This window comes from Gavia stellata, chromosome 12, assembly GCF_030936135.1.
Source record: "Gavia stellata isolate bGavSte3 chromosome 12, bGavSte3.hap2, whole genome shotgun sequence".
NCBI lineage: Eukaryota > Metazoa > Chordata > Aves > Gaviiformes > Gaviidae > Gavia > Gavia stellata.
Window position 1 is genome coordinate 14,603,945 of NC_082605.1, and position 27,210 is coordinate 14,631,154.

At 43.9% G+C, this 27,210-nt stretch overlaps 1 protein-coding gene across 2 annotated transcripts in view; it reads left to right on the top strand.

Annotated features, from left to right (window-relative positions):
• SETD5 (SET domain containing 5) overlaps positions 1-27,210 on the top strand; it is a 68,153-nt gene that overhangs the window by 1,652 nt on the left and 39,291 nt on the right. For both annotated transcript variants that reach the window (XM_059823024.1, XM_059823025.1), the window contains exon 2: positions 24,568-24,742. In XM_059823024.1, coding sequence (XP_059679007.1) covers positions 24,672-24,742 — 71 coding nt within the window. In that variant the 5' untranslated portion in view covers positions 24,568-24,671. The remainder of the gene's footprint in view (positions 1-24,567; positions 24,743-27,210) is intronic.

Sequence of the window (27,210 nt, forward strand, 5' to 3'; positions counted from 1 at the left end):
TTTCCGCAGGTTCAAAGCAGAAGCGGGGGTACGTTTTGGTCCGGTGAGACAAAAACCTACAAGGTGTTCTTGAGTTAATGGAATTGCATTAAAGTGTGGGCTGGAAACCCCGAGTTACCCTTTCCAGATATTTTGGTCCATGTGAAAAGTGGGACAGCGAGAATTGATACGATCTTCCTGTTAACTGAAGGCTGCAGTCGTGTCTCTTTTGAACTCCAGTCTCCTTTCCAGCCAGTAACGGAGCCAGATGCTTTTCTTATTGTTTGTATGTCTCCTTCCTCCCCTTCCATCGCCTGGGCCCCACTTGCCTTATTGACTGGAATTTCTGCTGTGTGCAGTGGGTGTGTGCAGCAGACACCAGCCTGCTAGTGCTGAGAAGGGATTTTCCATTCACAGACCAGGGAACAGTCAAAATAAAGGCCCGGCTCAACTTTGGGACCGCAAACAGAAAGCGGGGAGAGGAGTTTCCCTCTGCTGCAGAGTAAAATTTATCCTCTGTGCTTCTTAGGCAGTTGTATGTCAAAATGTGGGGAAAATGCTGTTCTGCTGTGGAACAGGGCGATGAAACCTCCTGTGAATAATGGGGAAGATTCCTCTTTTTCGCTTGACTCAAATGCTTGATGAAGGAACAGTTTGCAGGAGGCCATTTTTGACGTGACTGTATTGTGGAATCTGCCAGCTTCTATCCCTGCTCTCTGTCTACTTGACTGCAATAGCTTCCTTTTTTTTTTTTTAAAGGAAGAATGAGTGCCTTTCTTATCTGCTTAACTAACCATTTGGCACTGACTGCTGTCTGTATGATATTGCATTGTTGACTTGGAGCTATCAGTGTATTCCAGTGCATTTGTTAAAGATGAAACTGTTGGTTGAGGTATGCAGTATGGGAAATGGGACTACATTAGCATTAGAAAACAACTGCCATCTTTGTAAACTAACACCTCTAATGGGGAACCCCTTCCCCTGGCCTGAGTTACCAAACTCAGAATTACTATGAGCTTGAAGCAAAAATTCCAGGACCAGAATAATGTGAGAGAGATTAAAATATGCCCTTAAATCCGCTTGACTGGCAGCAATCATGTGGTAGATGCCAAACTCCGCGTAGCTCTTGTGTTTGAAGATCTGTAGCACCCAAATTGTTTCACAAGGTGGGGTGAGCAACTTTTAACCCACCTAAAATGCATCCATCACCGGGGCTGAATGTGGTATCCGCTGCCTAGCATGGAGTGACGTGACAACAGCAATGAACTTAGGATTTTGTGAGTATGGGAACTAGCTCCTCTGTTTAATAAAATACAGCAAGTGATCTTCATGCCCCCTTAGTCTTTGTTTACAGTCTCTCTGTATGTAGTTTACAGTTTTTCTGTATGTTATAATGGGGAATTAATCCGCTGCCTCGCACCCTGTTGAATAACTGGCACCGCTTTGACAAGGCCCTGGCTTTTCATTCTACTGTCATATCCCAAATGACCTGACAGTAATATTCCTTAGCTAATGTTGTCTGCGATTTCACCACCCTAGGGTGAGGTAGTGAAATCCTACATACGTTTAAATTCCTTTTTAGAAAGAGGACTCAGTTACAGCCAGATCTTATTTTGAAAAGTAATAGGTTGAAGTTGAAAACAGCCATAGGAAAGAGATGGCATTGAACTGGCATCTCAGAACATGCAAAAGTTTATGCTCTTTCGGGGGGGGGGGGGGGAATCCAACAATAACAATTGCTGATTTAAATTTTCCAGATGTTCCCTGAAGTGGAAAAAAAGGGCATTTTTAATTCAAACTTCCAGGTGTGAAGCATGCAAGGGGGAACTAAATGTGTGATGTCCCAGCCATGTAATTTATTAATGCGACTGCTCTATTCTTTCTCCCGTTTTGGGGGATCAGACTTTTACAAACTTGTTTTGAATGATGTGATGAGATAAAAATGTTTCTATCTATTCTGGCAATAGTAAACGAAACATAGTAAGTGTTCAGAGGTTTGAAAATTCAAAAAAACGTTGTTCTCATGGCAGTATTACTGTATTACAGATACACATTTGTGTTCTTACTCTGGTGCTGCTTGTGTGTGTAACTCTGAAATCTTGCCAGTGAAATCTCGTGTAATGTGCAGCGTATAAGAAAGGTTGTAATAGGCAAAGTTTTTTATATATATACAAGATGTAGTTAAAAGCATTAAATGTATCTTTAAATGTATAGTATGTGAGATATTAAATCTCAGTTGCCCCTATGAAACTTAAGCTGCTATTTGATTTTAAAATAAAGACTTTGTTGCATTTTACTTGTCTATTTAGTTTTTTCTCTTCCAAATAATAATTAAAAAAAAAAGCTGTGGATGTTAAAGCTGTTACAAATTCTACAGCCAGTCTTTGGCTTCCATGACTGACTTGCGGCAAGAGTTAGTGCGCAGTAACTTTGCACTTATATTGTTAGAGACAGTTTTGTATAACTCTGTCTTAGACTAAACCTTTTACTTATTTTGATCATGGAAAAAGCCCCAGACCGTAATGCAGCAAGAGTTCAACGTCTTGAAACTGTGGGAGCTAAGGGGTTTTTTCCCCACTTTTTTCTTAATTCCTTATTGAAGTTGCTGGGGGTTTCTTGGGGTTTTTTTGGTTTTTGCAGGATTTGCTATTTTGGTGGCAATTTTCCAGTATTCCTGTAGCAAATCAGCCGAGCAGCGGCCCCTGTCCCTGCTGAGCAGGGAGAATGTGCAGTGCTCCTGGCCTCCCCGCTGAGCTCACGCAGGGGTGGGACTTGCTAAGCTGCTGAAATCGCAGCTAATGCCCACTGAGCATGCTGAGAAACAGTTTTTCAACTGCTCCTAGTTTAAATTTTTTTTTTCTTCTATAATTAGTAAAGATGCTCTTTGTCTCGGAGGATGATCTACGCGACAAATCAGGAGATTCTTGTTCATCGCCCCCCTTCCCCCCTGCCTGAGCTAGTGGTGAAGTATTATTTTCCTGTAACAAAAATAGCTAAAGGGATTTTTCCCTCACTTCAACTGATGAGTCTGGACTTGAAAAGCTGTAGCCCAAAAGAAGAAATCTGCAGCGAATAATAGCTCTAACGCTAGTTTTTGTTGCCACAAGCCCTATAGGAGCGTCAATATTGTTTAAATTGTAAATCTGCAACTTTCTGATCCTTAAATCTAATTTAAATGCTTAAACAGTAGAACAAACAAATTGTATTTTTAAATAATAAATTTGAGAAAGAAAAGCTTTCTTCGTGAATTTTATTTTCCTCCTACCAAACACACAAAAAACCCAATTATTTTAATGAGCAATATGGGAAGTACTCAGAAAAGTGTACTGATGTGCTTAGACTTCAGGGTGGAAAAATGCGGGAGGACTTGTCAGCAGTTTGAGTGGCAAGCTTTTAGTGAGCAGAAGTAATTTCTTTTGTGGTCAGGAATCTAATAGTCCCACATTCACCAAACATGAAGAAAAAAGGGGGAACGAAGAGGGAGGAACATAGAAGAGTGGCATTGAGAAATAGTCAGGAATTTGGCTTTTAGAGTGAAGTTTAGAAGTGATCTGTTGTTTATGCTAAAGTTTAATCCTTATAAACTTGATAACGTAGACAGGTCTTGCATTCCTCCCCAAGGGTCACGGAAGGGCTAAGTTTAGCAGAGGGGAGGTATCCCAAGCAGTCAGATCTATGCAGTTTTCAAGGCAGCAAACTTTTTTGCTTATTCATCCTGTTCTAAACGAGCTTAGTTATTTTTTTCACTTACGTTCTGACTCAAAAGGCTGCTTGTGAGTTAGTTTTAAAACCAAAATGCTTAAGCCCTAAAATATTTCAAAGTAATTTCAGAGTAGAAAGGTCACGGTGCTTTTGATGTGTTCATATTTAGAGTGTGATTACAATTGCAATCATACACATTGACAAGAAGATATTGTCTGGATTTGGTAGCTGCTCATTTAGTGACTCAGGCTTATTCCTTTTGTCCTTTGGAGCTCCTACCAGGGTTTTCTTCTGCAGCCTTGTTGATTTACAGGACAAAACTTTTTCGCTGACCACACCAGCAGCCCAGAAAACAGTTTGAAGTTCTGATACTGAGAAGAATCCTCTTGACTTTGAAGTGAGCAGTTTGAAATGCAAGTCGTTGATAGGGAAGGAGTGTGAGACCCCGCCATCAAACTTTTTAACAGAACATGCCTGCTGCTGATGATTCAGTAAAAGAAAAAAAAAAGTCAGGATGCAGCTTGGAGTTTTAGTTTGTTGGTGTCAGATAATACAGCCTCTTGGTTTTGCATAGGCTTTGAATCATGAAAATAAGTGGCCGGAGGATTTTTGAGGATTGAGTTGCATGGAAATACTTGGATGAGGAAGCCCATGTAAGACAGCATTGCTCAGACTGGAGGAGGGAAAGACGCAGCTTGCTTCTGGAAGCAGAATACGGGAGCTGCAGAGGTGATAGCTGGTAGGAGGACGGGACTGGGAAGACTGAGACTTCTCATCACAGCTCCAGGTAGTGCAGAGCATGGGAGCAGGGGAGTATTTTTCAGTGTGGCCCTATTTCCCAGCTGTGCCTCTGCCCCAGTTACATCTTTCTGGCAATGCTCTCGGTCTCTCTCTAGGACTGATAACCTCTTCACGATCCCGGTGTGGAAGCTGCTCCCAAGGAGCAATTCTCAAATGTTTTTATGGGAGAGAGCGAGGAGGTGAGAATGTATCCTTGCTTGTAGGCAGGAAGGAATACACTGGGAAAAGTTTGAGAACCAGTGATTTAGGAAACTGAAGTGCCTTGGGGGTTCAGTGTGGAGCCCTTAAAATAGTCAGCATGTCTCAACCTGAGTTGCAGTATCAATTTGTAGATACGTGGAAGAATGTGTGAGCCTTTTGCATTCATGTGGCCTTTAACTAAAGACACTAAAACAAATTATTTCCTGTGTTTTGGTGGGATTAGGTTGGAATAACTTATAATCATGCTGCAGGAATGCTTTCAGTAATGTGGCTGTAGATTAACTTTTGCCGCAGCAAAGATCTGGAAGCTTCCTGTATAAATACAGCTAAAGTGAACTTTTGAAAAAAAGACGACTGCTTGATGAAGTTTAGTAGGCTCTGCTTGACTGTAGAGGAGACTGGCTTTCTGATTCAAAGTTCTCTTGCAGTTTCATGAATTTCAAGGATGTTGGGGTTCAAGACGGCCTGGAGGTTAATAGGGAACAAGGATACTTGTAGGGTGAAAGTCAGGTTCTAAGCTTGCCACAAACTCGCTTTGTTGTGCAGTTCTTCTAATATCCACCTCAGGGTTTGCTCGGGTATGGAAATGTGTGTGTTAAACTGGAATGGGTGTTTGTGACATAGGGTATATTCTTTGCACAACTTTGTGGAGGTTTTTGGCGCACACTAGTAGTACGGTTCCATGGCAATTCAAGCTGACCTGATGTGCTGCTGCCACAGTCCTGCTCTCCTTCCCACCGCCACTTTTGCCTCTGTTCTGTCCCAGTAGTGAACTATTCAGGAAGGCTACCATGACGAAAACAAGTGCATTTCGTTTTTGGAAGGAAGAGTTTTCTGCTGGCTTCTGCCTGAACTGCTCGACTGTGGGGTCAGGTTAGCACCAGTGCAGAAAGGGATGGGGAGGCTGCGCTGAAGCTGTGCCAGCTGAAGTCAGCTTGAAACTATTGCAGAACTGCACCCTGCGAGTGAGGTTACTCCGGGTGAAGTTACACGAGACAGCTGAGTACATCCAACAGCTCTGCTGCTGAATGGGGGAAGTTTTGCTCCCCCTTCCTCTCCCACCCAACGGGGACTTCTGCCTTTTCTGTTTGCCAGCTCTGGTTCTTCCTGGATCCCTTTTCTGAGCTCCTTCAGCTTGCTAACCCAGCGGAATGCTACGTTGGGGTTATTTTATGTTTTGGTTTTTTGCTGGATTATTTTTTTGCCAAAATAGTGAACTGAATTGGCTCACCAAGAGATTTGACAAGCATCCAGAGCCCTCACAAAATAAATAGGGGAGAGCATATGGGTGGAAGTACAGAGGATGTGGTGGGGACCGGAGAAGGGGAGCAGGGTCTCCTCCGCCTTTCAGTGGCAGCACACAGTGCGGCCAGCTCAGGCTGTCCCCTGGAACCACACACTGCTTTTAAAGGAGCGTGAGCTGCCATCCGCTGCCTGGTGAGCAATCTGTGAAATCCTGTGGGTTTGTGCCCTTGGTCGCTGTGCATGGAGCACTTTCTTTAGACAAACCTTTAGTTCCCCGCTTGAAAATTGTCAGCGTAGTCTTTGCTTAGTCTGCTCTCATTTGCTCGGGAAGCTGGTCAGATGTGAGTTTTAATGTAGGCTTGATCTGTGATGGTGGAATAGTGTTACAACCTAAGCATGGTGCTTAACTGTTTCAAAATAGCAAATTCTTCTAGGTATACTTCTGCAGAAAGTAAATACAGCAGAAAGCTGGAGTGATGTCCCATTTTGGAAGATGGCAAAATGTTAATTAGTATACAAGTATTACAAATCTGTGTAAGTAAATGCACCACACAATGTTCCTTAACCTTTTTTTTTTTATATCTGGCAATTAGAAAGTCTTTCTTTTGCATTTACTTGCCAGTCATTATGACTTGTGGGATATCAAGGCATGCAGAAAATTATGAATTACTGAAGATACGTTGTCAATCAGATATATAAAAAAATATAGTTGTAAAAAAAATCATGGCATGAGTTCCATACAACTTTGAAAACATATAGCGACATGAGTGTGACTGGAACAACGCAAAAATTTAATTCAGCCGAGGCCAGTTGCAGCAGAAACTTGAATCCTATTTCTTTAATACGGAAAATCTGGTTATAACAGCATATATTTGAAATAGAGCAGTTGTCTGTGTACTGCAAATCCCAATCCGTGCTGCTCTGTCTGCTCACTGCGAGCTGAGACTTTTAGTTTCATACCTAGTGAGACTATTTCATCTAGTAGAACTTGAGGCAGCATTTTGGCTATTTGTGTTTGAATAAAGTTATTTAAATGTTTGCATGTTATGACATCTCCAAATGCATATTGCTGTGCAAAAGGTTAATGCTGGGCATGGCAGTGTCTCATAAGCAAGAAATCTCATCTGTTGTGAGGGTAATCATTTATTTAAAGAAAACCTTTGCAAATAGCCCCAGATCAATCACTTTGCAATAAGGGAACTAAGCAGATTGTATTTACTGTCTTTTGCTTCACAGCCTATAGTAGTTCTGACTTTGTAGCGTGGTAGCTGAATACCTAGGTGAGCAGTAGGGTGACGTATGTAGGTAGAGTTCCTACATACTTCATCTGAACGCTTGTGTCCGCTCCCTGCCCGTGCCCCCAGATAAGTACCCAGGGTTGGGACACATCCTTTATCTGACAGTGGCCGGGCAGAAGGTGGAAAGTTTTACTAAGTAATAGACGTTGTATTTTCGGGTATGCCGTCCCCAACCTGTCTTTTTAGATAAGTGTGTTGTCAGTAGGAAGATCTCTGCTGAGGTTAGAACTACGACTTGTGAGGTACGTAAAGGAAATACCTTAATGCTGCCCCGCGATGGTCCTGTTTGGAGAGGATGTTCCTGGGTGCTCTGCCTGAGGTGGGAGGCACTTGAATGCCGAAGTCCCAAGCTGACGGCATCCTTTACACACCTATGGAAATCGCCGTTAGTGTTGCTAGAAGAGCGGTGCTTGTTAACCTTTCCAGCTTAGCTCCTGAAACACTTGGAGCACGGTGTGGGTCAGTCAGAGAAATTCAAGAAGCCGAGTGCAGAAATGCTTGCATCTGGCAGCACAAGTCCAGTGTTTGGTGGATTCTCTTCGGCCACTGTAGGTTCAGAGTATCCTTTAGGAGAAGTTCAGATATAGAATTTGTAAGAAGATGAAAAATTCACAAACTGGGAAAAGACTTTCCGCACGAGCTGCCAGAGAATGTAAGAGTGCCATTAATGTGTCGCAGTTCCTATTTCCTGCTCCTGTATTTCTAAGTCTTACGTACGCAGATAGAAGTAATAAATTAATAAAGAGAAAAGCGCTAGCATATTCTAAAAGTGAGACTATACATTGAAACCTGCAGTCATTACTTAGGCATTTCTTGGCCACAGCTTGGGACTGTCAGCTTGAAACTGGTCAGCAGAAATTCCTTGAATCACACATGGAGAAGAGGACCTGGAAGGAGCAGGGAGAATGAAATGGCATGTGCAAATGTTAATGTAACTTCTCTGTTTTTTGCAGAACTGTATGAAAATGTAACCGGGATCCTTGCAGTGAAATCCTTTGACTGAAAATTCCTTACTCTTTTTTTTTTTTTTTTTTTTAAAAACCATATCACACAGCGGAGATGGATGGGAGTGATTTAGGAGCAGGCTGTTCTTGTGAGCGAAGTTTGTAGCTTTCTGTTGCTCTTTCAGTGTCAGTTTAAGGCATCACTCCTTTTTCTGAGCGATAGTAAAGTAGGCTGTTCCCATGAGATTCACTGTGTTGGGGTAACATTTGCAAGGAATTCTGATATTTTCAGTTTTACATGAAGAGAAGGTTGTGAGGGAGGAAATAAATGGCCCTGACACATATTTGAGAAATGATGGAAACTTTTCAGCATTTTGTAAAACAAAATTACCTAAGTTGTTACGAAAGATGGTTGTTACTGAAATGGTATGTGGGTTTAAAATGTAAAAATTCATCTTGAACAATGGGATTTGCTATGGAGTTCTGTTAGTATTGAGGTTTAATTTAGCTTAGGTTAAAATCTCTCTGGTTAAACTGATCATCCCCATTTTTTGGGAGGCTGCTGTTTCTCACCTGGGATGCATGTGTGGGTCCTTAGCCTGTACCGACCGTGAATGAAACAGCTGAAATGGCCACAGTGATTTAAATTTTTTTCAGGTGTTTTTTTCCACCCAAAATGTCAAGATGCAGTTCTGCCAGGGCAGTTTGTCCCCACTCCTGTTCCAGTTAAATCTATTGATTTAGCTCTCGCTGTCATGTGCATGGCTGAAAACACTGTGTGTGACATCTCAGAAGTAGTATTCTGATTTTACTGATAGGAAAATTAAGGCACAAAGAAGAGATTAGCTTGTGTAGGACATCTTATAGGCAGTGTGAGGTAAAACATGGATTTTTTTGACTCCTGGTCTAGTGGAACAAATTGCTTCTCTTGGACTTTTTTAGGTAGCTGCCTCACCCGTGCCAGTCCTCACCTCTGCCTGCGTGTCCATCTTCTGTAGTGCTGTGTTGCTTCTGTATACACCTTTGGTTTCTTTCAGTAAAGCCATCAGTGGTTTTAATACTGATGTCAATAGGTGTGGTGGGGAGTACATTGTGTAGTGAATACAGGTGAAAAAATCTCCTGCATGAGTTGTTGATGGGGAAGCATGGTGGTATGAGCCAGGGTATTCGTCCTGCTTGCTTTCACTAACATTGTAATGCTACAAGATAGTTTGCTATGTTGCTACTGATTTGTAGCCATCAGGACCGATAAACTATGTGAAGGGGCCTTCAGAGTATCTTGGCAAACTGTGTTTGGATGCTTACTGCACACAAAGTCTATCTGCATTATTCAGGAAGATAATTCCTGTCTGTGCTGTTTTCCTCCTGCACTGAGATCACTGTCCTATCCAACTGTTATCCAGCTGAGGTCTTGATAGTTCTCAGTTTTTCCATAATGACAAAATCAAATTAGCCCTACGATGACTGGTGCATGTGAAATTCCTCTTGGTTAAGCGTGTTGCTCTGAATATTCTCTGGCTAATTTTTTCTTGGGAGAATTCAGCATCTTGTGTTTGAAAGGGAAAGGAAAATAGATGCACATTAGGAAAGCTGGTGTTTAAGGTACAGGGAGGAGCATGTAGCTTGCTTCTAGAACATAATCTGTCCAGCTGTGACTTAGTCATCTTCAGTCTTATATAAAATGCGTCCAATCTAAATAGTTGAGCATCTCCCTCCTGAATGCGGCAAACCAGCGTCTTTTATGTTTATGTGAAGCTGTAACAGGCGCAAGCCATCTTCTTAGGAGTGCCTTCATACTTGTGAACCTGCAGCATCCATCATGCTGTCAAGCCTCATTTACTCATGTGATGGGATTTTTTTTTTATTCTGTTCCACAATTTTTCCAGGTTTAAAGAGGTTCCTTGCTGTTGGCAGGGAACACAGCACTTACAATCCCAGACGGGAGAGCAGAGAACATAACGTGAGAACAAGAGTGACTCCCAAGTCAGACTGAAGGTTTTGTTCATCTCTGACAGGGCCAAAAATTGATGCTTAGGGAAGAATATAAGGTGAGAGTATCACAGGATCTTGGCTAACATCTCTAATTTCAGTGTAGTAGTTCATGCTGTTACATTAAATACAGCCTTGCTCTCAGTCACTTTGATTTCACATTTCTTTAAGGAAAGGGGGATAACGTGACTATTATGACATGCTTTTGTATGGATAAATGTATGTCCACATTAATCCTTTGTTTATATAATTTGGTGACTGAAGCAAGAACTGGTAAGCTTTGTAGAAACTGGCCTGTGTGAGTTGAAAGTACTCTGTGCTAGTTAAGGGATGATGGACATCCGTACTTAGTCAAGGAAACGGATCCTGTGAGTGTCTTGTTAAATAAATGTATTGATAAAGGTAGGTGCTGATAAATCTTACCACTGTGGACATGGAAGATAACATTTAAAATAATACCAATACATTTGCCACTAGTACATGTTTCATGAAACTGTGGGGAGGGTAACATCTTAAGTCACCTGTGTATGCAGTGGAAGAACAGTCTCCTTTGGAGGGGTAGTTAGAGCTGCAGCTTCACTTGGGTAGTCTGAAGCATTCTTCAAAGGCTTCTGAGAAAGTGTTTGATGTAGTTTTAGTTTTAAAAATAAGTTTTACACTTTTTTTATAAGAACTACAAATGTACTGTGCTCACTGTGAAGACTTAATGGCTTGGGTTGGTGCTGCCTGGGGACCTCTAGGCTGCAGTCTGTTGCATGATTTTAAATTTCTCCCAAAGAATTGTGCTAAATCCATATGCTGCTTTTTAGGCTGTGCTTGACAAACATGGTCTAGCTCGTTTGTAAGCTGCGATGCCAAGTGTAGAAATGACTAGGTGAGATTTTCCAGTCTTTGTTAGGTGGAAAGTCAGATCATCAGAAGGTTATTTTTGGCCTTAAAATGCATAGTTACGCAAACACTTAGTGGCCCTCGAGAAGAAATGAGCAATGCCGTGAGCAACCTGATCCAAGTTGGCCCTGCCTGGGGAGAGGAGGGGGTTTCAGTCAACCTCCAGTGATCCCTTCCAGCCTGGATTATTCTGTGGTTCTGTGGCAGTTGGACTGGGGGTAGGAGGTGTGGGGGGCAAGAGTTAGGAGGAAGAAGGCAGGGTACTCTGGCTGGAGAAATTGCATTAACAGTGGAGATCTAAAATACCTAGGATTGTAACTTGGAAAGGACACGCCTAGCTTTATAGAAGGTTGTGAGATGAAATCAGCTTTTAATTTACTGCTCCTTAGAATCTTTTTATCTGGGTAGCATAAAATATTTGATAAAGCTTCTGTCAGAGACACTGGTGGGATAATAAAGTATGTTTAGGGAGCTCTGAATTGTTTTGCCACGTTTCAACAAAAGATATGAATCCATCCAGTTGCAAGCTGATGCATTTGTTAGAAAAACTGCAAACCCACCTATACATTGTGAAACAGCATTTTGGAAAGCAATAGCTCAAAGGGCTTTAAGGTCTTTACAGCTAGTTGCCTCTACATGGTACTTGGGCCAGTATTTTATTTAAAAGGATTAACGTGATTCTTGGGCATATTGAGGAGGAAAAAAAAAAGTGGGGGAAAGGAATGTGAAGCAAAAATAAGTAATCTTATAAACACAGCAACGTTGAGACCGGTACTGGAATTGAATTTTGGTTTCCATGCTTCAAGAAGAATGCCAGTGTATTTGGAGAGAATTCAAAGGACAGCTGCAGAAATGATCCAGGGACTGGAAAATAAGCCTCATGATGTGAGGCTTAAAGGAGCTCAACTTACTCAGCTTATTGAAAAGACAATTGAGAGAGGACTTGATCTTTCTCTGAAAGGACTTGTGAGATTTGCTGACAAAGGCATAGCAATATCAACTGAGGTTAGACAAATTCAATCTTGAAGTACAGTTTCTTAGCAATGATAATAATTAAACATTGGAACGGTTTACAGGGAAGGGGAAAGGAGCAAATGTTCATCTTAGTCTTTTAAAGTAGGCCCAACTCATTTCTTTCCAGAGAAAATATATTGTGACTTACTTATTTTTTTAATGATGATAATACTGCTTTCCTGATACTGGAGTTTAAGAATCTTTAAAGGTTTTGTACCATGATCAGTTGGTGCAAGTTCAGATACATACACTCGCAGTCAAAGCTAGGATCATGAAATTAAGATGAATTTAGAGGAGAAATAGTTAACGTGGTGCTAGAATACTGCCTTGCATAAGACACATAAGATGTGAAGGGAACTCTGAAATTTAATGCTTTGTGGCTTGCATCGTTGGAACTCGGTTCTTTCCCATACTGCGTTGCTTCAGATGTTTGAGATATGGTTAAAGCTTTCTGAAAGCCTTTACGGAGAAGCCCTGATGTAACTGTGTACTCTCACTGTATTCAGATGAGCATTTCTGAATTCCAGTTGACCGCAGCAGAAGTCTGTAAATCTTTTTCATCCTTTTTTAGAAACAGTATTAAAAAAAATTGCACAATGGCAATATGATTACAATTCCTCTGAGAAGCAAAGTAAGCACAAGCTCTCCTGGTAGGTTTCATTCTTAAATTAATGTAGGATATTCTCTCTGTCAAGTTAACTGGACTTAGTCAGTAAGTTTATTCATGTTTGAAACAATATTAAATAATCATCAGAAGCAGTATTCTAATGGCACTTGTTTGCTGGTTTTTGTGCCATCCAAATGGGAGTACTTCAGCGGTTCTGTGCCTTCCTCACTTTGTAAATTCACCTGGGGAATCGAGTGACTCAGTTTGGTAATGGCTCCAGGTTGTGCTTCTACTTTTTATTTGCATTTATCCATTCCACCACTCCCTCGATGGCTGCTGAGTTTCTGTATTTCCATAGATTGCCTTGTTCCAGGTGCCTTTGCAGACATGCAGAACTCTTAAATTCCCTTCTGGTAGCTCTCAAGATCCGCTGCTTTGTGCAGGTAGAGCTCTGGTCGGCCCTGCTCGCGTGCATGCTCGTCCCTGCCTGCGCAGAGGAGGACGTGGAGCTACCTGGGCTGCTCTCCCTCTTCTCCTGCACGGCTGCATTCCTGCCTCTCCTCTCCTCCTCGGTCCGGCCAGGGAGGAGCCCCATCGCTCTCATCTCTGCAGCTGTGCAGTAAGGAAACACTTCTGTGTCCTAAGGAAGAAGAGGCAGCTCAAAACTCTGTAGCTTTTCGAACGTTGAGCCTATTGATTTGTCACGTAAATTGAGCTATTTCTGAGGTGGGAAAGAAGTTGTCTAGCAACTGCAAGTTTCCTTGCTTAGGGCTTAAGGGATAGCAAACTGCAGAAACGTGTTGGGGCACTACACAGTGTAAAGCAAAGGCCTCCAGCTTCAAGATCTAGTGCAGCAATCCCTGCTACTCACGTCGTCCAGACAGCCTTATCTGTCTTAACCTGCAGAAGCGACTCAAAGAAAGTGCTACACACCAAAGAGGTTGTGAAGGCTTAGCAGTAAAGAAATCTCCCCCCTTCCTCGCCTTCCCTCTCTGCTGTGTCATCACCGCCCTCTCCCCAGCATCAAGAGGCTGATGGAGATGACCTGCTGGAGGAGGGTCAGCCTCTTCAGCGTGAGCAACTCTTGCCCTTCAGCCTCTTAGTTTCATCATGTGGTTGTACATACCTCTGCTTAGTTGTGTTTGCGATAATCATGAAAACATCCTCAATATATTACTCCGCTCATAATTCAACATTCAAAAAACCCAGCGGTTGTGGTAGCAGGTAGCATTTCATTATTGATGTATTACAGAACCACTTGCTCCGTATCAGCGAGCTCCACAACGAGCACTCTTGGCCAACTGTTCAATGTAAGTACTCCTGTGGTACCACCCACATGCAGTAAGGTGGTTGGTTACAGTGTTGTGCACTCATGGAGAAAATCTTCTCAAGGGAAGAAATTACTAATTTATCTGCAAGTCACCATAAATAAATCTGGTTTAAGTGACTTTTATCTTTATTCAGTCACCAGTTGCAGGTTTCTGACTGCTGATTTCTGGTCATCTGCATTTACTTTGAAAATGCATTCAACTGGATTATCCGTTTTTCATCTTGTTAACGAAAAATGACTGGTCAAAAGTGACCGTGGCTGTCAGTGCTGTCTGTACCGCTGAGCTTTGCATTTCTTGCCAGCAGTTATGAACGAGGTGTTTGGGAGCTTCCTGAAAAGTGTCACACCTTCTTCTCTGTGGTTGTGAGAGCAAGTCTTTGGTTATCTTGTTTTAGCAAAAACTTGTCAAAATAACTTATCAAAACTTATATCCCTTAAAGCTTGATGGTCCAATATGTTGTTTTCTGATGGCGTATTCTGTAGATCTGACTCCTGTAACATTGTGACTGGGTGAACATCCACCGTGCATGGAGGATCCAACATGCAGAGCCGGGGCATGCCATGCTGCCGTGTCAGTAGTACCTGCATTTGGGATCAGCACGTATCTTGCCAGTGCCAAAATACAATATAACATGAGGTGCAAGTAAGCCAGAAAAGTGAACCACTGTAAAGAACATCTCTTGAACATAATTCAGCATCAGCCAGCGGGTAGAAGCCCCAGAAGGGGAAATAAGGCTTTTTGGCTGATACGCTGCCTTTGGGCCTTTGTGATTGCTCTCCACCACTGTCCTACTGACTCTGCTCTCTAACAGCTTTTAAGCTGGGAAAAGCAGATCTGCAGGAAACGTGTGAATTTTCTGGGGCTCCCAGAACCATCTTAAATGACCAAGAGTGCCACTGGCCACCGGTGCCCAGACAAGTGCCACGCTCGGTGGCGTTTCCTACAGAGGCATCCCTGAGAAGGGGCTGTGGTGGGGCAGTGCAGCCTGCTGCGACGCTGGAAGGTTGCCGAAATCCTTATTAATTCACTGGATTTTACTACTTCTCAGTGATTACATAGCGCAGTTATTAAATGCATTCAGTTGTCTCACTGTGTGCGGCACAGGTTGCAGGTGTTTTCGTAGCCGGGTTTCCCACTGGAGGCACGTCGGACAAACCGGTGTTTGTTGGGACACAGCACACAAGCATTACATAAGCCTGGAGTAACTTCCTTACAACGCAGAGAAAAATGTATTTGCATGCTCTCAAGCCCAGGTGCAAGGCTGCAAAACTTGCCGGTCACAAACCACAGAGGCCAGGCTGGAGCCGGGAGGGCACTCGGTGATGGTTTGGGCAGGAGGGGAAAGGGTCAAAACGAGTCCTGTCGCGGAAAGCAAGGCTGAACCTTTGCTCGGGAGCTGTGGCTCCATAATTGCCACACTGTGTGATGTTGCCATGGCTGCCCGGGCTGTCCCTGCGTGGTTTCCTGGTGCGTGAGAGCAGGGCCGAGGCTGCCGGCAAGCAGAGAGCTGCTGTACGTGTTTGGGGAGCTCAGGCGTGCGCTGGCAAGCTGCGGTGACGGGAGGATCCCCGTCTGGGAGATCTGAGGCTTTGAGCTCAGTCTCTCCCCCGTCTCTTCCCTCCAGCAGATCGGAGGACGAGCTGTGTTTTTTGCAGGACTTTAAAACCCCCTTTTACTTCTTTCTCACTATCGTAAGATCCTTCGTTCCGCCTGAAGCTGTGGTCGTGCTAGGAGCGAGGTGGCAACGTGAAATGGAGGATCCTGGGGGGCACGGAGGGAGGCCCGGGGAGGCTCGCTGGGCCTGGATGGGCTCCGGCGTGTTTTGATCTGAGATCCTTTGGCCGTGTTGCCATCTGCATAGCCTGTGAATAGTTTTCTCTGGCACAGACCTTGTTCCTCAGTCTTGCATCATCTCTGGGAGAAAGGCCAGGTCCGGAGCCCCAGCACAAAGGCTTTCTGAAGCCGATGAAGCTTGTTCTGTGTGCGGAGCGTCTCTCTCCTTCCTGTCATCCTTTCCACAGGATTCCTGACGCGGTCTCCGTCCGAGAGCCCCTTTGTCAACAGCTGCTTTATCTCCGTTGCTTCCTGCACACCTGGCTGATGCAACGTCTGCCTTGGAAGCTGCTGCGGGAGTCTCCTCTGGAGCTGGGTTGTGTGCCCTGGCTGGGAGTGGCCAGGCAGGCAGCCTTCATCACGTGGGGGCCTTAAATAGATGTATAAAGGATGTACAGCCAGACCTGGGAGGCAGAGAGTATTTAGTGGGATTACGGAGAAATCTTTTTTCCAGTTCTAGGACTGGAGGTTGCAATCCTACTCCTGGCAACTTGTTTGTGGTTAGCCTTCCACTGGTTGCAACTTCAGGACGCTGCTCTGTGCCAGTAAATTCTGCTGATTCCCCTTCTATATTCAGCAACTTCCCGTGACTCTGGATTGTCCGGATTCTCATGGGAACTGTAATTCTCTGGGTTTGGATTTGATCCTAGTTATTGCCCTTTATTGCTCTGTTTCCCTCTGACCTTGCGTGTGGTATAGGCTTTTCTCTGAAACCCTTTCAAAACACAATTTCAAGGTCTAGAGGTGGTGGGGTTTTTTTTGACAGGGGGTGTTGTCTGACAGCCTTTTTAATTCAGGGTTTGTCTACTTAGGAAAGTTTAATAGTTACACAGGTACAACCATTCATGTGACTATTGCAACATTCGCAAGCAACAAAATCTAGAACAAAGGAAGACTCTGGTCTGCTAGGATTAAACCAGTGTAATTTACATGATTTAAATTAATCTTGAGTCTTTTTTTAACTGTAGCCATTTTCTGGTGTAGGGAGGCCTCTTAAATTGAATCTGGAAATGTATGTAGGATTTATATGGACAAGGTGTGCCGGACTGAGCAGCACTGCTTTCCAGTATTGCTGTTCCTAGTTGTCTGCTCTGCCCCGTTGCAAAAATTTATTGCCCCTATAACCGTATCTAAAAGGGAATATGTATGTTACCTGCTTCTGCTTTTAGTCCGGTCGTCTTGGCATCAGCTGCACTTGGTGAGGCATGCAGTGTTTCCTTCCTGCCAGCTGTTTTGGCAAAGGCTGAGAGGGGACAGTCGCAGCAGTAACATCAGCTTCCATAGCTGGATTCACTGGAGGTTAGTTGTCAAGCCCTTAATCTCAAAATACTGGTTCTGAACCTTTTTGTTCACAGTTTCTCATTTTTGTGACATACAGACATTTGACTGTTCTCCTTCACCCCGTGGGAAAAGAGAGCGACTATCTCAGTATAGAACCAGCACGGCAATTAGGATGTGTTCCCCTCCCTGCAGAATAGTTTCTCCCTGCGACTGTCCCAAAGCAAAAGTTTGTAGAACTGAAAGAAAAGACGGGTGTTTTTCCTCTTTCCTGTTTAATTTACTTTAGTAATTTTTATGTCATCATTTCTGTGAGGTCTCATGTATGATTCTTTTTTCTCTTGTATTGCTGTGTATCTTTCAGGAAAGAATAGAAAACAGTATTTGCAAAAATAAAAGTGTTTTCAGGGGGTTGCCTTCCTTTCAGTTTTGAAAATAACATTTTAAATGCCTCAGTATTTGAAGAATTTGTCATCTTCACCAATGACTTGTTTTGCTGTGAGATAAAGGCAGTGTAAAACAATTTTTTTTTAGCATAGAAAGGGGCCAAGAATTATTCTTTCTGAGTCTATGGGATTTTTCTGAATTCCTCCACTGTTACCATTATTTTTTAAGTTTTATTTTCATTATTAATATTTTTAAGGTGCTAGCGTTTCATATAGGTTGCTAGACTTTCAAAATACTGTCTTGTGAAGTTTTCTTGAAGATTTCCTCTGTTTATGGCCCTTAAAGTTATGAGGACTTTGCTATGAAGTTCTCGGTTGGGACAGTCCTTTTCCCTTTACCTTGAGGTTGTTATTCCTTTACAACATTGTCTCTGTCACCATCCTGCTCAGCAGACTGTGTGTGCAGACCACACAAATGCAGCTAGGTCCCTTCTCATCAGCCTGGGGTACAGGCAGAGTTTCCCGGTGTCTGCCCGCCACCTCTCTCCATAATCATACCTCAGAATAATTTGGTCTACCGCGGATCACTGCTCCTCTGTTATTTGCTTCCTCTTTCTAATTTGGCATGTATTTGTTTATAGAATTGTCCTTATGTATGACTCTTCAATTTCAAATCGATACAAACTAAGCTTTCCAGTAAGATTCTGTGATGCAAATTAGACGTTTTAAGAAAGTCCGAACAAACCCTTGTCTGACGTCCCCACCTCCGGAGTGTACTGGACTGTAAAGAATGCGGTTGAATTGTCCAGTAGAAGGTATTTCTGGAAGCAAAGTCTTATCTGCCCTTCCTTTATCTCTTATTAATTTTTTTCTTCTATTTCTTACCATAATAACTGAAATCCTTAATGATTCCAAAAGAAAAACACAGGATTTTTTTTTTTTTGTCTGCAAAACAGAGGTTTTGCATAACTTCTTGACTGATGAAGCAGCAGCAAAGTTTTAAGCTTATTCTTTTTGCTTTCCTGAGTAATCTCCACAGTCTTGGGTCAGTTGCTGAGAATATTTGACTAGGCATTTTGTAATTTCTTTGCTTGATAGTTCAATTTCTTTCAGTTGCTCACTGTCATAGTTTGTAGTCCCTTAGGGTGTAGTTTGCAGAGGAGTTTAACTAAAACTGATGTTTTCTTCATCAGATAAAATGATGGAGTCTCATGGATGGGCATGATGAAAATTGCCTTAAAATAGCTTAAACCTCATTTAAGTAAATTTAATCAAAAGTTTTTTAGTTTCCAGCTGTTTACCAAATTTTATCAAAAATCAGTTTAACTTGCTTGTACCTCCGTTTTAAACGTGGCTTACATAGCCTTCCTAAACTGCTTTATCACACTGACTTTAGCTAAGTAAGTATATTCGTAGACATGTGTTGAGGTAGTTTCTGGTGCTTCCATAAAGCACTTTAGGAATAATGGGAATTGTTAATATGATTTAATATCTTGTATGGAACAACTTGGCTGATGCATAGGCCCATGGATACCAAAAGCTGTTTGAAATCACCCGTGTCCTAATAGCAGCAGTGTCACCTTTCCCCGATCCTTGGCTCCAGATCTTGTGCAGCATGGGGAGCAGGATCAGGTCTTGCTAGGTTCTTGCTTTTTGACACTCTTAACAATTTTTAAATGTTGTTATTCTTGTTCTAAGAGCTTGTTGGTGCTTTATCATGGATCTTGAGACCCCAGAGAGCAAGAGGTACTCTGAACCAAATGTGTACAAACAAGCATTTCTTTTTGCATATAGTCACTTACGTATAAAACAGGAGAGAGTCTTAAGAAACTCTAAGACAGATAAATCTTTGACCATTGCACTATATTTGTCAATAATCTGGTTATCACGGTACGTGTACGTAGCTAGTAGAGAACACTTGTGTTGCCTGTTATTTTGATCCTTTCTGATGTAGACTAGGACTGAGTTCTCCCGGACCCGTGGGATGGATGGATTGCTGTCTTGCTTTGCCAGTCAGCTAGCAAATGATATATGGTACTAATGATAAATAGTGAATACTCATGTCAATATTTCATCTTCAAAGCTGGCACAGTTGTTTCCTTGCTGCTTAGTGACCCCAGCTTGTTTTCAGAGCAGAGCTAAGCATTTGTGTTGGTAGACTGAGGCACAATTCAAGTACTTTTAGGGATCTGTATGTTTCAGAGCAAGATGGAGCTAAATGACTTAAGGATTTTTCTGCTTTGCTCCTGCTTCTGTGTAGGTGTCCTTATGGAACAGCATGTCTGAAAATCTGGGAATTTGATGCATTTTTGAGCTAGCAAAAACCCTTGATCTGATTCTGTTTGCACTAAAGCTGCTTGCCCTTCTGCGAGGATCTGCCCTTGACATGATCTTTATGGGTGTGCTGGAAAGAATGGGCAGTGCTTGCTTGGTCTCGGGTGGACCGCACATGTATTTGAATGACACCAGCTGATGAGACGGGATGTTTTCAGTATCGTAATTGAAGTACTTGATGTTTACATTAGATGCCCCATAGATTTTGGCTATTCTGAAATTTCCAGGGGAAAAGATGAATGAATAGAATCCGCAAGCCTGCTAACACTTTTTATGCTGCTGCACTTGCAGAGAGGTTTCCTACTGATGCAGATGACAGCGTAAGTATGAACTGGTCAGAATTTGCTGGCTCTGTCCCAGATGATGTTGATGGAGAGGATGCCAAGGAAGGCTACATGGCAGAGCTGCTATTTCCAGTTTGCCACCAGCTCTGGCCTACGGCAGTGTGAGATGCAGGAGAAAAACGTGCTTTGAATTTGACGTGACTGGTAATGGCTTGGGAGCTTAAAGACGTGCAGCTCATGGAATTAGATATGGAGCTCATCCTATATAGGTGACCTGCAGGCCTGTTGCTGAGCACAGAGAAGAGAATGGCAGTTATCATTTGGACACTAGTAAGGCTGCATTGTCGAAAGTCTTGGGTCCGTGTCCAGTTTTGGGAATTCAATAACTGGAAGTGTTGGGAGGTGTGGGGAGTGGTAAAGCAAGCGCTTGTTTGTCCTTTGCTCTCTGCAAACAAGAGATACGTGAGAAATGGCCTTCATCAGTGCACGCAGAGGGGATTTCCCCATCTCCTCTGCCTTGGCACACGTGTTGAAGTTGTATATAATTGGAAAAGGCTTTTCTCAGTTTGTCCACAGTATGTTGTGTACCAGCGTTACCTTCTTATCATTCTCGGCAATGCATGAGACACTGGATGCACATTGTTAAAATATTTCAAGTCCCGTGTAGACACAGACTCACAGACCTGCACTGACACTACAGAGAAATGGGCTGAATCTCTCTGTCCTCCCCCTGCTTGGTCCCTGCTTTCTCCTTGAGCCTGTGACCGTGGAAGGGTGCAAGGGGAGTGCTCTCTTCCCTGCCCCGAGATTGTATAGCATCACCTGAGCAGCACCAAATAGCGATGGAGTCTGGGCATCTGAATTTAGGTAACTCATGCAGTCTGTGAGGCTGTGCCCACATTTTTTGTCCGGGGGTGAATTTTTCACAGCTCTCACAAGTATTTTGTAGAGTCTGTCACCAAGTGTTGCACACCACGGGTGCCCAGAGGTGTCTGTGAGACTGGGACACTAGTGAAAACGGGAACAACCACATCTTGAAGGAGGAAGCTCTAGTGAGTTGTTTGACCATGCTTGATTGTCCCTGTGAATACTGACTTTTAACACCAGAAGTAATTAAAAGAGTTTCCAGCAGTAAATTTTCTGCATCTGCTTTATTTGTAACGTGGATGGCAGTGGTTGTGGAAGTGAGCCAATGCAGTGCTGCAGCTGTTGCATCCTAAACAGTTTCAAAAAATTAAATTCACTGTTATAGCAGGTGTTGCCTAACATTTGCTTGGCCAGCTTAGATTTATTACAGTTCTTTCCGTCAATACAGGATGTTACCTGAAATAATTGAGTAGTATATATTTACGTTTTAGCTAAAGCAACCACTTAATCTTTTGGTCTGAAGGTGGGTGAGTCTCTCGGTGTGTGACCTGTGCCACGTGAGAATCGGGGATACCCAGCTCATCTGGGCTGTTTTGATGATGTTGGGGAAGACCAGGTGTCTTTATACTGGTATGACTGGTTAAGGAGGAAGGAGCGTAGATGCCAAATGTGGGGAAAAAAATATATCTTTAAATCCTGCATTTTCAAAACCAGCCAAGTATTATTTATCTGTCAGGCCATCAAAACTCCTGTTTCCGTTTGATTTCAAGAAGAATTGTATCACAAGGAAGATAGGTTTGTGCTGTGGTCTGAAGCTCATCAAATTTTCATTAAGACTTGGAATTTTAGGAAAACTTCTTCCAGTGGCACTGGAGAGAACTTGACGTCAGTTTTTTCTCCGATACATTTGTATGGTTTTTGGGGGGAGAGGTAGGAAGGAGCTTGGGGGTTGTATATACAGGGAATTAGCCAGTTCGATGGGTGAACGTTTTGATCTCAACCCCATATTTTCTGTGCAGGCTAATGTTTTGGGTGCTACCAGGCCAAGTTTCATGAAGACCAGACTGCAATCTAGCCCGAAGGTGATGTGGTCTTGGACGGCACTTGAGATTGGTCTCAGCAATTCATTTTGAATGTTAAATTGTCAGAGTTGAAAGTACGCATAAAACAGCAGCAACAGACAGCAAAATCTGAGCACACGTGATGGTTGGGCAAGTACTGCTGGGTCAACACAAAAGCGACTGAACTGGAGTTCACCTTGTCTAACCTTTGTTTGGTATTTCACATTTCTCCAGTAATCTCTTTCCCAAAGGTGGGAGTTACTGTTGCACTGAAACAGTCTGGTGTTTGTACAGCATTGATGGAAAGAGGGTTTCCTATGAGAAGTGGCTCAAAACTTGTCCCGGTTACCCCAGGACTGACCAGATACCCTACGACTCTCGAGTCCAGAAGCCACACCTGAAATCCTTCGGTTCTGCTGAGTCACGAGCAGGCGGGAGGCTGGAATTTGTCCTGATGAAATCTCAGGCTGCTGCCAGCTGGGTACGGTCATGGCAAAGGCAAGAGATCAATAGGAAAAAAAAAGAAATCTAAGCAAGTATTTAAAAATATTACAGGGGGGGAAAAAAGGTTTCTATGTCCCTCAAAAGGGGGAAACCTGTCCCGTTTCTTTTAACCTTTTGCCAGTTTTATGTGACTCTGGGTTGAACCAGGGATCGATGGCCGTAGCTTTTAGCTGTATTTTAGCAGCGGTTTGTCTCATCTGGTGTCAATGTCACAAGCATGAGAAAGGATGAGATGCTTCCTAAAGGTCCTTTTATTTTTCTTTTTATTTTTCCAAAAAACATACTCAAGGACACCTGGGCTGTCTTGGGTTTGAGCTGCTTGTGAGCTGAGTCCTGCCTGTTTTCTTTTTCATCTCCCACCTCCCTGCGAGAGCGTTGCTTTGGGGCATAACAGGGAATTGCCACAGACCACTTCAAAATCTTTACGTGCCACTTCTGTAATTTGCTGTATGCCTGTCCTAGTGTCATAAAGATTTCTCTTAGGGATATATACTGAAGAAGGAAAATAATTCCTTGTGCTAAGACAAGTGGCCTGCATTTTAAGACGGGAAAAGGCAATGTAGTGTGTGGCATTTAAACGTTTTGACTCTCTCACTCTTCCTTCATTTGCCCTCATAGTGAGTGTGTGTTTTTGTGTTTCTGGGGTTTTTGTGTTTTAAACAATGGCTGGACTATGGTGTCCAAAGGCAGTCCCTGTGAGAAATTCACTGCCCACAGGAAAACTTGGCTCGCCGCCTCTCCGTAGTCCAGGAGGGTTTGCTGGCAGAGCCCCCGAGATGCTGGGGAGCACGTGATGCGAGCGCAGGCTGGCTCATCCGCACTGCCGGAGCTGGGGGAAGACTGCAGAAAGTTATTCAAGGCTGCCCTTAAAGTTTAATGTGCAGAGAGGATGGCTAAATTGTCGCTGGTTTTCTTTCATCTTGGAGCTACCTTTGCTATGTGCTGAAATGCAGCCTTGCTCTGTATTGGGGGGGGGTTCTTTAGAGCTGCATAGAATAATAGCCCCTTTATGAATGTCTGCTATTGAGGCTATTTACATAACGAGGAGCTGATACCGTTTTACCTCCGTCCGCCATCCGACCCTTGGAAGTTTGCGTTTATCGGCGACTTCGCTCACTGCCTTAGCAAAACGCTGCGGTCAGCAGGGAAGGTGGAGCCGGGGCACGGGCTTCCCTGCCAGCCCCAGCGCGGCCGGCGGCTGCGCCCCGTGATGCTGCCGTGACTCACCCCGGCTCCCCGCACCGAGCCAATGGCCCCGCCGTGTTTCTCATCCGAGTGGCCTATGCGCGAGCGCCCAGACGTCTGACGTGGCTCTGCCACGGGGAGGTGTCAGCTGGGATTTCGGAAAGTCGGGGCCCGCTGCGTCAGGGCTCGCCGGCTGAGTAATCGGTGCAGAACCCAGGACGGGCTTCGCTTGCCGAGGGAAGGCCGTCGGTGGTGCGGGGATAGCCGCTCTGCCGGTCGCGCTCGCCCGTGCCATGCGCCCAGTGAATGCAAATACAAGCGGATCCTCGAGCAAGAGGTCTCGGCTCAGTCCACCTCAGCGCTGTCTCATTGTCCTCCCAGATGGGGCTTTGCCTGCAACTTGTTTGGGGAAGGAGTTAGGAAATGCTGATGGAGGGCTGTGGGTGATAGGTGACAGCTGCTGCTTATATGCAGAAGGAGCTAATAGATTGCTTATCTGATAATTAGTCCTAAGTTTAGTTGGGGGAGGGGGGAACTGTCATTATCGGCTTTATGGCAGAGCAGCTCATTGCATGTCAATCCAAGACTGTAAAAAGAAAACAAACCAAAAAACAGAAACACCAAACCAAAACCAAACAACCCCCCACACACCCACCAAACTACTGCCACCTACCTCTTCCCTGGCCCCACATATGAAAACAAAGTAAAAATGATGCGGCATGTCACTGATGGAAATCTATTTCTGCTTTTCTTTTGCTGTGAAAGCCTTCTTTAGGGGTGTACAGGGAGACCTCATCCTGTAATGGAGATGCAATGCTTTGTTTCTACCCTGGTAGGTTTCCCCATGTCCGTGACGTGTTGGCCGAGGCTCTGCGGCTCCTCTCCGCCCTCGGAGCGGCCAGTCGCTGCCCTCTGGACTCCGTGATCCCCGACGGGCGTCATGAGCATTGCAATCCCTCTGGGAGTCACCACACCAGATACGTCCTACTCCGACATGGCTGCAGGATCGGAGTGAGTGTTACCCCACGAAGGAGGAGGGGAGGGTGTCAGAGGGCTGCGCTGGAGTGGGGCTGCAGAATTGATGCCGGTGCTTTCTCCACTCACGAGAAAGGGGCTGCTGGTCCGCTGGCTGTGTGAGAGATGAATGCAGAGACTGACTCTGAGTGTTTACGAGAAAGGGGCTGCTGGTCCGCTGGCTGTGTGAGAGATGAATGCAGAGACAGACTCTGAGTGTTTAACAAATACAGTGTTATGGAAATTGGTAAGTTTGACACAGGAGATGGGGAAAAGGAGAATTCCAACAGTATGAGGTACTCAACCATGGGGTTTATATCAGTTTGGCTAGGAAGTCTATACTCAACTGCAGGCAGTTGTGCGTTTGCTGTACCCATGCTTGATGTTGACAGGGTACAAGCCAGCTCCTTTTCCAAAAGCTGTGTTATATGAGGGATCAGTGTGCTGAACCTCCCTCTCAGTAGAGCCTGCTAGCTCAGACTCAGTAGCAACCTTACATGACTGATTTCTGGAGCCCTTTGGAGCTTGGCCAGAGATGTGAGACAGCATCAGCCTGTGTAGACGCCTTTATTTTGTTTCTGCCCCCGAGCAGGTTCCAAGCAGGACACTTCAGTGGGCAATCCTTCAGTGTCCCCACCACAGGACCCTGTGCAGGCCTCTCGCCACAGTCCTCTCTCTGAGGCCTGTTGGAGGGGACTTATCGTTTCTTTTAAAAGACTCTGCTTCAGCAGTAGTCAGGAACATTTCAAATCCAGAAAATAGTGCATTGTGATCTTTTCTTAAAACCCTTGTTAGAATGATGTCAGCTCGGATGAGTACTATGTTTTTGTCGGGGGCGAGAGGGAGGGCTCAAGTTATTTCTGTGTGCTTCTACCTCCTGCTTTCCTGCATCCTTCTTTGAAATACAGACTGTAGCATCTCTTTACAAAAAATTTACAAAGGGCATTTCGGAGATAGATTCCCCCCATGTATTATTTAAAGGTACCTACTGTGCAAATACCTGCCTGTCAGATTGATCAGTGTAGAACAGATGTTGCTCCAGACTCTATTAATCTTGAGCTGTAAGAGCAGTGGACTACAGTATGAATCATTGTTTTTCCCTTCCATCTTGCCCTGATTTGACTATGCACAGATTTTTGACTACACAGTCGCACTCTCTGCAAGACTGCTAATGCTCTTTTTTGTCTGTCTTGGCACTGGCCCCATTCTAGGCATTCTTCTTCGTGATGCCTCATTCCATCCTGAAGCCCATATTTTTACATGTTGTTTTTAAACGGGGAGTCAGAATCTAGTAAGTCATTCATCTGCAGTGGGTATATGATGCTTCACTTTTCAAGATTTAACATTCAGTATTGCTTGTCACCGTGGTTCTCCCACACCAGCACTTTAAAGACTCAACATGCAGGAATTTTAAACTGTTTATGACAGGGGAAAGAGTGCTAAATAGTTTACTCATACACTAGGCACTTTGCTTTCAGAGCTGATCATGGTAGAGAGGACAGCCAGCTATATCTATGCATGTCCCTTGTAACATATAAATATCAAAAAGACTGTCTGTAAACCTGCGAAACACTTTCTTTTTCCCTGGTTGTAAGTAATTTGTAGGTGCAACTCGAGGCTAGGCTGGAGTGCTTTGAAAAAAGGCTTTTGAAGATTTCTGAATTGGTTTCTCTGTCTGTTTTCTAAAAATGGGGAATGCCAGGACTTTATTCTCCAGGCTTTGCATTGATGCACTGTTACTTACTGCTGAAGTGTCCTTCGTGAGTCTGTTCAAATTTAAGGCTATCCTCTGCTTCTCCTTTGAAACTCTACTAGTTCGATGCATGAAGTCTGGGGTACCTGAGCTTCTTGTCTCTTGTAAGGGATTGATTTCAAAAGATGTGCATCATGAAGGCAGTGGGAAGGTAAAAGGAAAACTAGCTGGCCTGCTTTTCGGGCTGAGCTTTAGCATCTTCCCTCTGCTACAGAGGGGAGGTGAAAATGCCGAAGGGTGTTTGTGTTCACCTGAGGGTGACATGGAGACTGCAGGGTAGTTTTGCTGTGTTAGTCTGACTGCATATTGGAAGTTGTTGAAGCTCCTTGGCGGGCTGCTGCTGAGGAAGCATGGGCCCCAGCGTTGTTGCCCCTGGACACCGTTGCACCAACAATCTTGAAGTTTTATTGCTAATGCTTGCAGCAGCATTGCTGGTGTTCCAGGCTGACTGTAGTTAGGAATATGGGTGACTTGGGCAGAGGACAGACCTGCTCTTTAGGCTCTTCTCCTTCTAATATTGTTTCTGAAAATGCAATTAAACCTGAATGGATTTAACTCTGTACCAATCTGGAAGTCATAAAGGACTGTTGCAAAGATCCAGCAAGGCTGGAATATGTGGCAAGCTCTAGACAGTGTCTTTTATTAAGAAGTATATCCTCTGAGAGGTATCGCCACCTGTATCTCCTGCTTTTGACAATTTAGCTGGCTGTAG